This window comes from Vulpes vulpes, chromosome 16, assembly GCF_048418805.1.
Source record: "Vulpes vulpes isolate BD-2025 chromosome 16, VulVul3, whole genome shotgun sequence".
Taxonomy (NCBI): Eukaryota; Metazoa; Chordata; class Mammalia; order Carnivora; family Canidae; genus Vulpes; species Vulpes vulpes.
Genome location: NC_132795.1, coordinates 40,385,799 through 40,399,207, shown reverse-complemented (window position 1 = coordinate 40,399,207; position 13,409 = coordinate 40,385,799). Strand labels below are relative to the sequence as shown.

General features: G+C 44.4%; 1 protein-coding gene across 2 annotated transcripts in view; it reads right to left on the bottom strand.

The window, feature by feature from the left end:
* Positions 1-4,553, bottom strand: part of HELB (DNA helicase B) — a 33,561-nt gene extending 29,008 nt beyond the window's left edge. For both annotated transcript variants that reach the window (XR_011997900.1, XM_026001761.2), the window contains exons 1-3: positions 4,047-4,553; positions 1,609-2,019; positions 338-507 (exon numbers count right to left, since the gene is read on the bottom strand). Coding sequence is in view for 1 of the 2 variants with exons in the window: in XM_026001761.2 (XP_025857546.1) it covers positions 338-507; positions 1,609-2,019; positions 4,047-4,293 (828 nt within the window). In the remaining variant the exon portion in view is untranslated. The remainder of the gene's footprint in view (positions 1-337; positions 508-1,608; positions 2,020-4,046) is intronic.
* Positions 4,554-13,409: the final 8,856 nt, after the last annotated feature.

Here is a 13,409-nt window from a genome sequence, read left to right as displayed (position 1 = left end):
TGGACTTGCCAAATTCCTAAGAATTTGTGTCTTCAATGAGATCATAGTCACATTGCAAATGGTCATTTGGTTATCAAAAAAATGTTTCCTATTAAAGTAAATTAAATACATTGACAATGTCAATGTCATCAATTTTGTTATTTTGTTTTCCTTCACAAATTTTCTGCATATGAGCTACAGGTATAAGAAATTTATAGTTGGTTCTCACACTTAAAAGAAAAATCAACATTGAGGTCCATACAAATTTTTTTCCTTTGAAAGAGATGTAAAAATTGTCACGTTTGAGAAATCCTCCCTTACTCAAGATTATTAAATGGCGAGTAAACGTCTTACTTACTTTACTAAACCCAAGTTTCCATGGATGCGTACCTAACATCTCTTCTATGTTTTCCAAAAGCTCCTTAGAACCTGAGCTTATGAGCCATTTAAAGTGTCGAGGCAGAAGAATTGGAAGGAATTCCATTATTTTTGGAAACTGCAAAGCGGTCATTACAGTTATAAATGGAACTACAGGGTCAGAGAGAAGAACAAAACAAAACATACAAATGAGCTCACAGAACGACTGATGTGATAGACTTTCCCCCCGTAGCACAACCAGCTCAAAAAATTGAAATTTAAGAGAGAGAAAGAAATTTACTGTAACCGGCAGGAAAACTGAGCGGTTTATACAACTGATTTTGTACTGAGGTGGTAAAAACTGTGTTTAACTCCAAAATGTATGTTCTTCAAATGCTTAGACAGCCACTTCTTAGCCTTTTCTTTCCTTTTGCGTACACTATAATCAGAGTAAAATTTGTGACTCTGTGATATAATGATAAATTTGAAGCTAAGCATAACAAAGAAATTATTTACATATTAACCTTTAGAACCATTTTCCTGACTGTCATCGTGATTCTTTGGTCACTGAAGTCATCCGGTGATGCCCTTGCATATCAATTATTTGATATAATTAAGAAATGAAATACTCTATTCATGTGAGTGGCCAGATAACAAACCATACTAAGAAATTATTTCATACCATTTTGGACTGCAATCTCCAAAATATCCTTATCTTTCTCCTCTGCCTTCTTAAGCAGAATAATAATTGGAACTGAAGAGCTGACAACTCAACTTTCCCTTAATGACTCCAGGTAATCCCATGGACACAAAAGTTAGAGAGAAACACAGTTTTAAAGCTGGGGAGGGGATCCCTGGGTGGCTCAGCGGTTTAGCGCCTGCCTTCCATCCAGGGCGTCATCCTGGAGATCTGGGACCAAGTCCCCATGTCGGGCTTCCTGCATGAAGCCTGCTCCTCCCTCTGCCTGTGTCTCTGCCTCTCTCTCTCTCTCTCGTAAATAAATAAAATCTTTAAAAAATAAATAAATAAAATAATAAAGCTGGGAAGGAACTAGAAGAAGCTTAAAGATCATGTCACCCAACCTCCCCACCTTATCCATAAGGAACCTGGAAATTACAACGACGCGCCCTAAATGAAACAGAAACAGAGTTGCAAGAGCAGATTTTAAAAAAGAACAGTATGCCAAGATACTAAAGTGGTAATATCTCTAAACACACTAGTTCATTAAGTATCTCATTTATAATAAAACTGGATGATAAAATCACACCTACCTTTGCTTTCCAGAGGAAGGCACATCTCATTTTCTGGTAGAGACTCTTCCTGTCCATCCTGCATAGACTGTTTTTGACCTTTCCTTTCAGTTTCCTTTCGGAAAATTCTCAGCATTTCCCTAAGATTTTCAAAGTTGAGGTTTTTATAGCTTGAGACAGCATTTACCCACGCTAAAAATTTATCTATCTTGTCACTGGAGAAATTACAGTCTCTAAGAAACAGAGAACAGATACTTTTTTGATTTGGTGGTGACATATCAGACTGTAAAAAGTAAGATGGGAATCCCTGAACTTGATAGCTCCTCAATCCCACAGGTCTCACTTGCACCTTCACTCGCCACCAAGGACCCGTTATCGGAAAACGTCCAAACACGTTACATTGCTCTTGAGTATTTTCATCAGAAATTATGACTTTAAAAAAAAGAAAAGAAAAAGTTAATATAAGATATTTTACAACCACTTTTTCAGTGTTTTACCAAATCTACCACTGTCTTTAATCCTCCCACAGCACCCTGTACGGATGTTTATTAGGGTATCTCACATTCCACTTACCTGTTTCTCTGTTTCCCTTTACTGAGCTGTGAGCTCTCTAGAATGAAAACAATATTTCACTTGTTCTTGTATTCCAAGAGGTAAGTATGATACCTGGCAAAAGTCTGTTGTTTCTCTTCTATTTTTTTTTTTAAGACTTTATTTATTTATTCATGAGAGATACAGAGAGAGAGAGAGAGAGGCAGAGACACAGGCACAGAGAGAAGCAGTCTCCATGCAGGGAGCCTGACACAGGACTCGATCCCGGGACTCCAGGATCACGCTCTGGGCCCAAGGCAGACGCTCAACCGCTGAGCCCCCCAGGGATCCCCTGTTGTTTCTCTTCTAAAAACAGTCATCTCTCTGCTACTCTGACCTACGCCAAAAGTCACCTTCCTGCAGTTTCTAAAAAATGCCATGGTCCCTCCCACCACAGGGCCTTTGCATATGCTGTTCCACACACCTCACATGTTCTCTTCCTTGCTATTTAACCCCCTTTTACTACAGATCCTAATTTAATTGTCACTTCCTCAGGAAAGTCTTCCCTGAATCTCAAAATTCTAACTTCTCATAGCACTGCTTATTATTCCTTCTATCAACTAAGTATTATGGTCACTTCTGTAATTGTTTAAAGAATGCCTGTTTAATTCGCAAAAGAATAAGCTCCATTAAGACAGAAGCTTCATTATCTCATCTCCCTGGGCATCTCGGCAACAAACGGCAGTCACTTGCTTGGAACTTGGTAGCCAGTCACTAATACTTTAGGATAAATGAGTAACCCTGCACAAATACTTGACAACTGTCTGTCTAGGGCACCCAGGGGGCTCAGGAGGGAGTGTCTGCCTTCAGCTCAGGGTGTGACCCTGTATTTGAGCACCCAGGGGGCTCAGCGGGGGAGTGTCTGCCTTCAGCTCAGGGTGTGACCCTGGAGTCCCAGGATCGAGTCCCACATCGGGCTCCCTGCATGGAGCCTGCTTCTCCCTCTGCCTGTGTCTCATGGATAAATACATAAAATATTAAAAAAAAAAAAAAAAGAAAAGAAAAGAAAACTTTCTAAATTTGTGCTGCCCACTCTCATGTGACTATTTAAACTCTAATTAAAACTAGACAAAACTTAAAATTCAGCTGCTCGGTTGCAGTAGCTGCATTTCACCGTCCCAATAGACGCGGGCGGCTTGCGGCCACGGGAGCAGGCGCCGCAAGCACAGCGAGGCCTGCGGCACAGAGCAGTCCGGCGTGGGGAGGGGGGTGACCACTCAACGACCCTTAAACACCAGTCAGTGCGCTCGTCACCGGGACTCTCCACAGCACAGCAACTGCACAAGATAAACGCACATCAGGACGCTAACGAATCCACCACGCCTGGAGCGCTTCCTGTGAGCGTGCTGTCCAGGTAGCTGAAAAATAAATATTTGACTCCAGGCAGGACAGGAAAACAATTTTATTTTACTATTATTATTATTATTTTGGAAAACGGTCTAAGACACTACTTCTGGGATGCCTGGGTGGCTCAGTGGTTGAGCATCCATCTGCCTTGCGCCCAGGGCGTGACCCCGGGGTCACGGGTCGAGTCCCGCATGGGGCTCCCTGCATGCAGCCTGCCCCTCCCTCTCTCTCTCTCTCTCTCTCATGAATAAATAAATATTAATTTAAAACACAAGTCTCAAAAAAAAATAAAAAATAAAAAATATAAATAAATAAATAAATAAATAAATAAATAAATAAATAAATAAATAAAACACAAGTCTCCTTCTGGGCGTGAACACAGGCTTGACGTCCCGCTGTTTCCTCGAGGACGTACACAACCCCCCCCCCAAGAGCCTGGATCGTGGGGCGCCCACCCCGACCCGCCGACCCGGAAGCGCTCCCTCCGGCAGTCCCACTCCGTCGGGCCGCGGCTCCCTCACCGCGGACGCGCCCGGGGAGCGTGCCGGCCTTGACGCCCCCGCCGCACAGCTCCTCCGCGTCCACGAACTCCAGGTCTTCATCGTCCTCCGCGTCCTCCCTCACACAGTCCTCGTCCTCGTCCTCCAGGTTCTTGGGTGGCAGCAGAGGTCCCTGCAGCTCGCGCAAGGGCTGCCTCACCAGAGCCATGGCGGCCCCCTTGCGGGTCTCCTCAGATCCCGGAAACCCCGGGCACCGTACGGCTACCATCAGCCAATCAGCTCCGCGGATTAAGAGGTTCCGGAAACGCCCCCCACGGCGGCTTGAGCGTGCGGAAGGGCGGGGCGGCGGCGAAGCTCCGCTCCGAGGGTCCCGCGGGAGGCGGGGCTAAGACGCAGCAGGGGCGGGGTGAGGGCATAGCTCTCCGACCCAAGTCCCCGCGGGAGGCGGAGGTAAAACGCAGCAGGAGCGGGATGAGGGCGGGGCATCGGCGTAGCTCCAGCCCAAGTCCCCGCGGGTAGCTCCGCCCTAACTGTACCGCGGGGGCGGGGCTAAGACGTAGCAGAGGCAGGTGAGGGCGTAGCTCCGCCCCAAGTCCCCGCGGGAGGCGGGGCTAAGACGCAGCAGCGGCAGGATGAGGGCGGGGCATCGGTGTAGCTCCGCCCTAACTGTACCGCGGGGGCGGGGCTAAGACGCAGCAGTGGCAGGATGAGGGCATAGCTCCGCCCTAAATGTACCGCGGGGGCGGGGCTAAGACGCAGCAGGGCGGTATGGGGCGGGGCATCGGTGTAGCTCCGCCCTAAATGTACCGCGGGGGCGGGGCTAAGACGCAGCCGGGGCCGGGCGAGGGTCCGAGCTGTGCGGGGCCGTAGCCCGCCCTCCGGGCAGCGTCCAGTGTGGCCCCTGCGGAACCCCTAGCACGTCCAGAGAGAAACATGAGGGAAGGCCACCTCCAGGGAGTCTAAGGAGCCCGGAAAAGCAAGCCCCCCCCAACACCCTGAAACGAAAACAAACCCCCATGCTCCTCCGGAAATGGGCCACCGCCCAAAGCAGCGGATCTGCAGTCGGGAGACCCGCTTAGGCCCCACTGCTTTGCTCTTCCGTTTCCTTAAACCTTTGAGTTTACGACATCGGAGGCTCCTGCGTTCAAGGCCGGGTCTCCGGGCCCGGGTCCACGCGCAGTGTGTGGGGGTCTAGGGCAGGGACCAGGATTCAGGCTTTAGTGCACGTCCCAGGCTGTCTCTTGTGATGCTCAGCCAGGCTTGCGAACTGCCGGATCGCACGACGTGCAGAGGCTTTTCCGTCCTTTCCTCTGTCTCCCAAGCTCCCCCAAGCTGGACCACGCCGGCCCCCAGCGGGGCAAAAAACGCATCTGCTTACAGCTGAGAGTATAGACGGAGACTGGGGAAGGGAGGTAGAAGAGAAAGGACCGTGGCTTTAAAAAGTATTCTGGGGGGACTCCCGCGTGGCTCAGTGTCTGCCTTCGGCCCAGGGCGTGACCCCGGGGTCCTGGGATCGAGTCCCGCACTGGCCTCCCTGCAGGGAGCCTGCTTCTCCCTCTGCCTGGGTCTCTGCCTCTCTGTGTGTGTCTCTTGTGAATAAAGAAATAAAATTTAAAAAGAAAAAAAGGTTTTTTTTTTTAAAGTTACTCTGGAGCCATGGTTCCCATATGTGATGCGGTAACTATGTGAAAGCTTTGTTTCTTTGAGGAACACCGTAAACTATATTACTTCTTCACTATGTGTATACTATGTATTGGACATCCACCAGCCACATTTAAGGAAATTGGAGTATCAAAAAGAGTCATTACACTTCATCGTAACACATTGAATACATAAAAAGTGATGTGGGGCACCTGGGTGGTTCCATCAGTTAAGAGGTTAAGTAAGTGTCTGACTCTTTGTTTGGGCTCAGGTCATGATCTCCAGATCCAGAGATGGAGCACACTACCCACTCTCCATGCTCTTCCAGGAGTCTGCTTCTCCTCTCCCTCTGCCCCTGCGTCCCTACTTCCCTCATACTCTCGCTCTCTGTCTCTCTCTGAAATAAATAAATCTTTTAAAAAAAAAAAAAAGTGATGTGCCCACTAAAAAAGACAAACAAAAACAAAAAATATATATTTTTAAGGGAAAAAATTAAGGAAAAAAAGGGAAAGTAAGAAAAGAATGCCAGGTAAGAAATTTTAAAAAATTCTAAAAATATAAAACACCAGGGACACCTGTGTGGCTCAGTGGTTGAGCGTCTCCCTTTGGCTCAGGATGTGATCCTGAGGTCCTGGGATCAGGCCCCAAATCGGGCTCCCCACAGGGAGCCTGGTTCTCCCTTGCCTATGTCTCTGCTTCTCCCTCTCTCTCTCTCTGTGTCTCTCATTAATGAATGAATAAATAAATAAAATCTTTCAAAAACACACACCCACGGACCATTTTGCAATCCCTGGCTCCATAACTGATTCAAGCAAGGGCCACCAAAAGATACTAAAACCATTAAGTGAAAAGTCAATGGGAAATTCTGGCTCAATAGTCTCATAGCTATACCCGATTACAAATAGCAAAGGGGAAAAATGTACTTTTACAATGAAGATATTTGTCAGTCACCCCTCAAGTTATCAAGCTCAATGTCATTAATGAGACAAACTGATGTTATGTGTCTCATAGTATGATGTACAGAAAATGAACTATGACATATTCTTGCCAAGAACATTTAACCTGATTTTAATTAAGGCTCTACACCAACATTGTCCAATAAAAATATAGTATGAACTACATATGTAATTTAAAAATTTCTAGTAGCCACATTACAGAAAGAAACAGGTACCAGTAATTTTAATGATGCATTTTCTTTCATCCAAAATATGATTATATCAACATGATAATCAACATAAAAATCACTAATGAAATATTATACACTTCTTTCCATGCTAAATCTTTAAAATCTGGTGTGTATTTTATCCTGACAGCACATCTTAACTTGCACTAGCCACATTTCAAGTGCCTGCCTGACTACCATATTGGATGGCACATTTCCAGAGCTAATTTCCAACTTGCCAAAAAATCCAAGAAACTGAGGTACGAACTAAATAATACCATGAGAAAAGAGAAAGATCTAGAACAGAAGTCAGAAAACTGTTTTGTAAAGGGCCAGGTAGTAAATATTTTAGGTTTTTGCAGGTCATATGGTCTTTATCACATAATTATCCTACCACTACCTCCTTCTCTTCCTCCTCCCTTTCCTTATTTCTCTTTTTTACAACCCCTTAAAAATATAAAAACTGTTCTTAGCTCCAGTGCTGCACAAAAACAGCCCATAATATGTGCAACTTGACCTGGCATGGGTGTCATTCTATAAGACAGCTGACCTGGATTTTCCAGAAAGTCAGTGTCACAGGGGAAAAGGTAGGAAAGAGCAAGAGGGATTCCGGGATGGACATAAGGCCAGTAGCTGAAGTCAAGAGCATAAAGAATAGCTCCAAGATGGGCAAGAGCACTGTACTGAAGCCAGAACCCTCGGGGCTTGGGGAAGCCACAGTAAGGTTAGGGAGAAGCCACAGAAGGTTATAAAAGGCTTAATTAACCATTTTTTTCCTGAAACCATGGCTATTCATCTCATACTAATCAAGCCCTCATTTCAATGCCCCCTTGAAATCTATCCTAGGGAGTGCTTGTTAAATAAATCAATCTAAATCTTGAAGTAAAAGTTTTTTCAGTATCTCCTTCATATTGCTTCCTGTGTCGAAGTTTTCTTTTTCCCATGTTATACATAATGTGTCATCTGGTTATTTTGGAAATATGTTTATCTTAGGATGCTTGGATCGTATCAAGGCAGGTAACTGTGAAGTTATCATTGGTAAAGCCTAAGCATTTAATCTGAAGAGCAAGGAGGGCATAAGGTTTAGTGACTTGTTTAATTAACGTGATGAAGGAAAGCATGCAGTTAATGTGAAGTCATGATAATGATGGTTTCGCAATTATACGAAAGCACTTCAGTTTCATCTATCTAGATGAGTGTTTTAAATTAGCATTTTGTCTCTTTCGTCTGTTAAAGTAATGTCTTATCAGGAATGGTAGAGTCAAAACAAGAAATGAGATAAATGATAGGATAACCAAAAAGACTGGTAATTGCATACGGAGCAGAATGTTCAATTTCATTCAGTCAATGGGCAGGCATGTGTGCGACACCTAGTACTACTGTCATCGGATAACTGGTTCCCCTCTCGTGCTAGGCACACAGTAGGACTCTGCTTCCCTACCAAGCTGAAGTTAGTCATGGTCATCTAACCTGCTTTGGCCAATGAAATAAGAGCAACATATCCCTTCAAGGTGGAAGTATTTAATTGCAGGTGCTCAACTCTGTGTCCCTAATTATTCCTTACCTTGATGATTGTGGGAGTGTGAGGAGCAGCAATGAGCCACCATATAACAGACAACCGCCCTGGAGAGTTCTGTAGGCCTACAGTAAACTTTGAGTAAACGAGAATAAATCTTGGTTGTGTTAGTCCACTAAGATTATGGGGTTGTTTGTCTTATCAGCAGAACCTAGCCTATGCTTCCTGACTGATTGTATACTAGATGGTTGTGCTGGTGGGTACAGTGAGAGACATGAGGAGACAATTACAGCCTCTGCCAAAGAGTTCCTGTAAATTATAATTAAGGTATGTAGACTGAAAGTTAATGGGCCAAGGGGCTGGAAAACTGTACTGGGGGCATGATTCAGAGCAGTTTGAAATGCTGAAACACTGAGATAGCATTGTGCAGTAGGAAAATGGATTTAAGGAAGTATAGAGTCCCACCCACAGAGGACTGATATCTAGTTTCATAAAAGTCTTCAACCAGGAATCAGAACTCGGAGTAGTTCAGGAGTGATATACCAAAAAGGAACAAAAAGGCTGAAGATAAAAGGCTTTGGGGAATGTGTCTAGTTGACTCATATTAATTAATACATAAGATATGTCTTAACAATTTTTTAAAGATATAAAAATGGGTATCTTAGTGGCTCAGGTCATGATCTCAGGGTCTTAGGTTCAAGCCCTGCATTGAGCTCCACACTCAGTAGGGAGTCTGCTTGAGTTTCTGTCTCCCTCTCCCTCTGTGCCTCCCCCTGCTTGCAAGCTCACACACACACTCTCTCTCTCAAATAAATAAATAAATCTTTTTAAAATGATATATAAAATAAAGAGCTGACATGAAGTTTTAAGGTAAAAGATAAAAATAATTCCCCTCTGAGGAGACTGGTTGAGTAATAGTACAAGATCCCATGAAACCTTCAGGCCCTCTTCTTTGACATGGGTGACTCAGTGGAAATATTGATGTAATTAATTGCCATTGATGTTAAGCCCCTCTCTCTAAATGTCGCAAAGTAATGGCCCCAGTTACCTCAACCACGATTCAATTTCATCTACATTATTATGTAAGTTTTTACTCAAGCTAAAATAATTGGAGGGCTAAATCCATGCCCTTATGTTTCTATTTCAATATATAAGTTTATAAATTATAGGAGAATATATTGATTTTAAAAAGTATCACTTTCTTAAATATATTTTCTAGAGCTTCCTTTCCTAACAAATATACCACAATCCAGGTAATCACCAAAGCGAAAGCACATCGACTCTGGTGCCACAGAAGTATGGCTGCAGATTGATCCCTCGCTGGCCATCTTGGTCTTTATTTGTTAGGCATTTCATGAAAATTATTGATCGCATTCTGTATAATAAGTGAACAAAAAGCAGCAAAATTTTGGAAAGTACTAGTGATAGGAGCAAATGGTTACAACTCATGTATTCAGTCAATACATATTGGAGGACAGTTACTGTTCTGGGCACTAGAGAAGAATAGTGAACAGAACAAGTCCTTGCATATCCTAGTGGACAGAGATAGTCAAAGAGCAAGTAAATATAAATATCAAGTGATGATGAGTATGGGGGGCCAAAATAAGAGATTAAGCGGAAAGAAGATGACCGGACCAGAGATTTGTTATTTCAGAAAATGGGGATTGATGGACATAGAGGCGGAGATATTAAACTGACATTGATGAGGTAGTGTGTTATATTGGCTCTGGGATGAATTCTTGAACAGAAGAAATGCACACTGAGAAACAAGTGAAAAATGTAATGCTCACACAATACAAAGCCAGCAATGAGTGGGGAAGACTGACTTCATGGAAGAGGAATCTGTTTGAGCATTCCACAGGGTCAGCCTGATTGCAGAAATCAGACTGCCTTCAGAGTAGCAGGTGTGTTTTCCTAGGCTCGTTTTAAATGGCTGGAAAAATCCCCTGCATTTGTGAGCAGATTCTACAAATGACGCATACTTCTGACCAAAGACAGGGGGGGGAAATCATCCAGCTTATGAAGCGTTAGAGAAAAAATAAGATTCAAAGAACTAGGTTGGAATGATAAGAAGCGAAAAGGGAAGGAATGAGTGAAAGAGATAAGTAGCATGTGGGAAGAGAAGTACATTGAAGATAAAGCAATCATAATAAAAAAGAATTTGAAAGTTCTCCTGAAAAAGAAAGAAAAAGCCATAATGCTCTACCGACAGCTCATTTTACCCAATGGCTTATTTCATTCAGGAATATAAAATCCGTGAAATTCCATTTTTAAGAGAAGAAAACAAATTTGGAGAGGACACAGAAAACGTTTTCATACTCAGAAAAGTAGAACATTTATGTGTTGTTTTCTTCTCTTTTTATTTATGAACAAGAATAGTAGCTAATTTTGAGTGCTTACGATGTGTCAATCATGAAGTGCTTTTAATGAATGAACACATCTACTCTTCCCAATAGTCCTATGAAGTACGTACCAATAAAATGTCCATTTTCCTTCTGAGAAGGGTAAATAACTGGCTTAAGGTTGGAAGTGGCCCAGCCAGGGTTCGCACCCAGGGAGTCTGGCTCCCCGGGCCTGTGTTCTTCGCTGCTATGCGTTCAGGCACAGCCAGGGCACACTTGGGGGTGCGTGGAGACACATGTTGCTGCAAAATAAAGCTCCTTCTCTGATTTGTTTGAGATTTGTAGAACACACACACATTTCTTTGAGATCCTACAATAGATTTAAAACAATTACAAAGATAAGCACATGACAAAGTCATCAGTAAGTGATAAATAACTCAAATTGTACAGAGGTTTCTTATTTTTCACACAGCTGCTGGATCAACCTGTAAGAACTCCGTACTCAGTGGTTTAGGATTAATAGTCCATGTGGGAGAAATGAGTGTTCTTTACCTCTTTCCTGGCTAGCTCTGTTTTGGAAAGATTATTGTTGGCTGACACCTTCCCCATAATATTTGACCACTACTTCATATTTTGAGAAAAACCTCTTCCTTACAGCTCCCACACTGCTCTTTAAAAAGCTTCACCCTATTATCTCTTTGTTAAATCGTACCATTGTCAAATGATGGGTGTAAGCATAGGGTCTGAGCCGTTTCTGTAGTGAGGAAAAGGGGATTCACCTAAAAAGATGACACTCAGATATCAGAACATCTAATTAATCCCTAAGTTGTGTCTCTTCTTCCTCTTCCTTTAAAATGTCTCTTTGATTGCCCCTTCATTACCACTATGTCACACTCAGGGCCATCCCTAGGGTGTATGGAGCCACGTGCAGATCCTGTCAACAGGGCCCCATCAATGGAAACAATTTTAGCCACCCCAGATCAGCATGCCAGTGCCATTCCGGCTGTCCAATCTCATGTTCACACAATCCCAGAGACAAAAACAAAAGCCAAAAAACCTGCCCTGCCCAGTAGGTTGTTTGGCTTGTCTGGTCACCCTTCTAGAACCGAGACCTAGCCACAGAACCCCAGGATGGCCACATAAGCATGACTCATGGAGCGACTGGGGAGATCTGGCCAAGTCCGCTCATTGGACAGGAAGTGGGAGATGATCCCCCAAAAGAGAACCTGGTACTGACCAAGCCCACGTGGGGCCTCACTTCTGTCTTGATGGGCCCCACCCAGATGGACCCCAATCCCATCTCAGCGGGTCCCAGGTACCAGAAAGGGTCTAAGAGACGTAAGGAAGTCCTTTCAAAGAGTGAGCTCCAGTGAGGCCTGGGGCCTTCGTTAGGGGCCCTGGGTTACGAGTCTAAGAGCTACAGCAGCTCTTAGAGCTTTTTTTTTTTTTTTTTTTTTTTTTTTTTTTTTTTAGCAATTCGCAGGCTTTACTGTGTCAAGCGTCTAATTCATCTTTCAAGACTCTGATGTCCGTGAGGCATAGAGTCCTACCATCTCCGTCTTAAAAATGCATAATTTTGATAGACGTGCTCTCGGGGGGCGGCGGGGAGCCAAAGAGGAGAGTGGAAGAGTCTGGGCACTGCTCGCTGTCTACCCGACGGGCACCTCCCAAATCTGCTAGAAGAACCCCAGATTGTTTAGGCAGAAGGCAGGACTCCCTCAATGTAGAGGAGAAGCCCCCCGAGTTCTGACCGAGCTGCGACAGTCATGAGGACCCCATTGCCCTGCAGCCGTGACGGGCCGGGGTGAGCGTGTGACCAGGCCCTGTTCTGCAGAGTGGAGGTCCACCCCCCTTGCTGGACGGCCGCGCAGCGGCACGGGTTTTGGCCTTCACCCCTCTTTTGTTGGGAACCTCATGCTGCTCAAGCCTTTTCTGTCCCTTCTCACCCAACTTACTACAACCCCCACTTTCTCTCCTTTTCTGTTCATTATCCTCATTGTGCAAACATACCACACGTCCTCTTGTGTGCCATGTTCCTTCTTATTGGTTTTTATGAAGCCCTCAGTGGTGGTCCTCATCCGGATTCTGGCCTAGATCCCACCCCCTCTCGTCCACTCAGGAGCAGCGCTCCAGCAATCCTCCCGTCTCTGCCATATCATTCATTTCTCTCTCTCTGATGAGTGATTTCGGTCATCACACAAACATGCCACCTTAAAAACCCTTTCTGCGTCCTCACTTCCCTCACCAGCCACCGACGCATTTACCCATTTCGCAGCTCTCCTGCAGCAAAACCACCTGAAAGGAACCCTTGATTCCTCTGCGCCACTGCTAACTTGTGCTCTGCACAAAGGCATTTGGTAGAGGAGGCAAACAGAGGCGGAAATCTAGTTCATTCTTTGTTTACCAAGCAAATGCTTGACACAGGACTTTGTCATTTTTGCGGAACAACATTTGAAATTGATCTGCCTTGAGGCATCATTATTTCCAGTTGGCCAGCCTGAAGATAGATAGATAGATATATATATATATATATATATATATATATTTTTTTTTTTTTTTTTTTTTTTTTTTACTGATTTTGCACAAAGATCCTGCAGGTCCCCTTGGTCTTTGTTAGCCCACTTCAGTCAGACTTTCCCCATTGTCCCCCTGAAACTCCTCTGGCCCAAGGTCACCGTGTGACAGTCACATGGGTAAATCCAATGGTCGGTCTATTTGTCTCC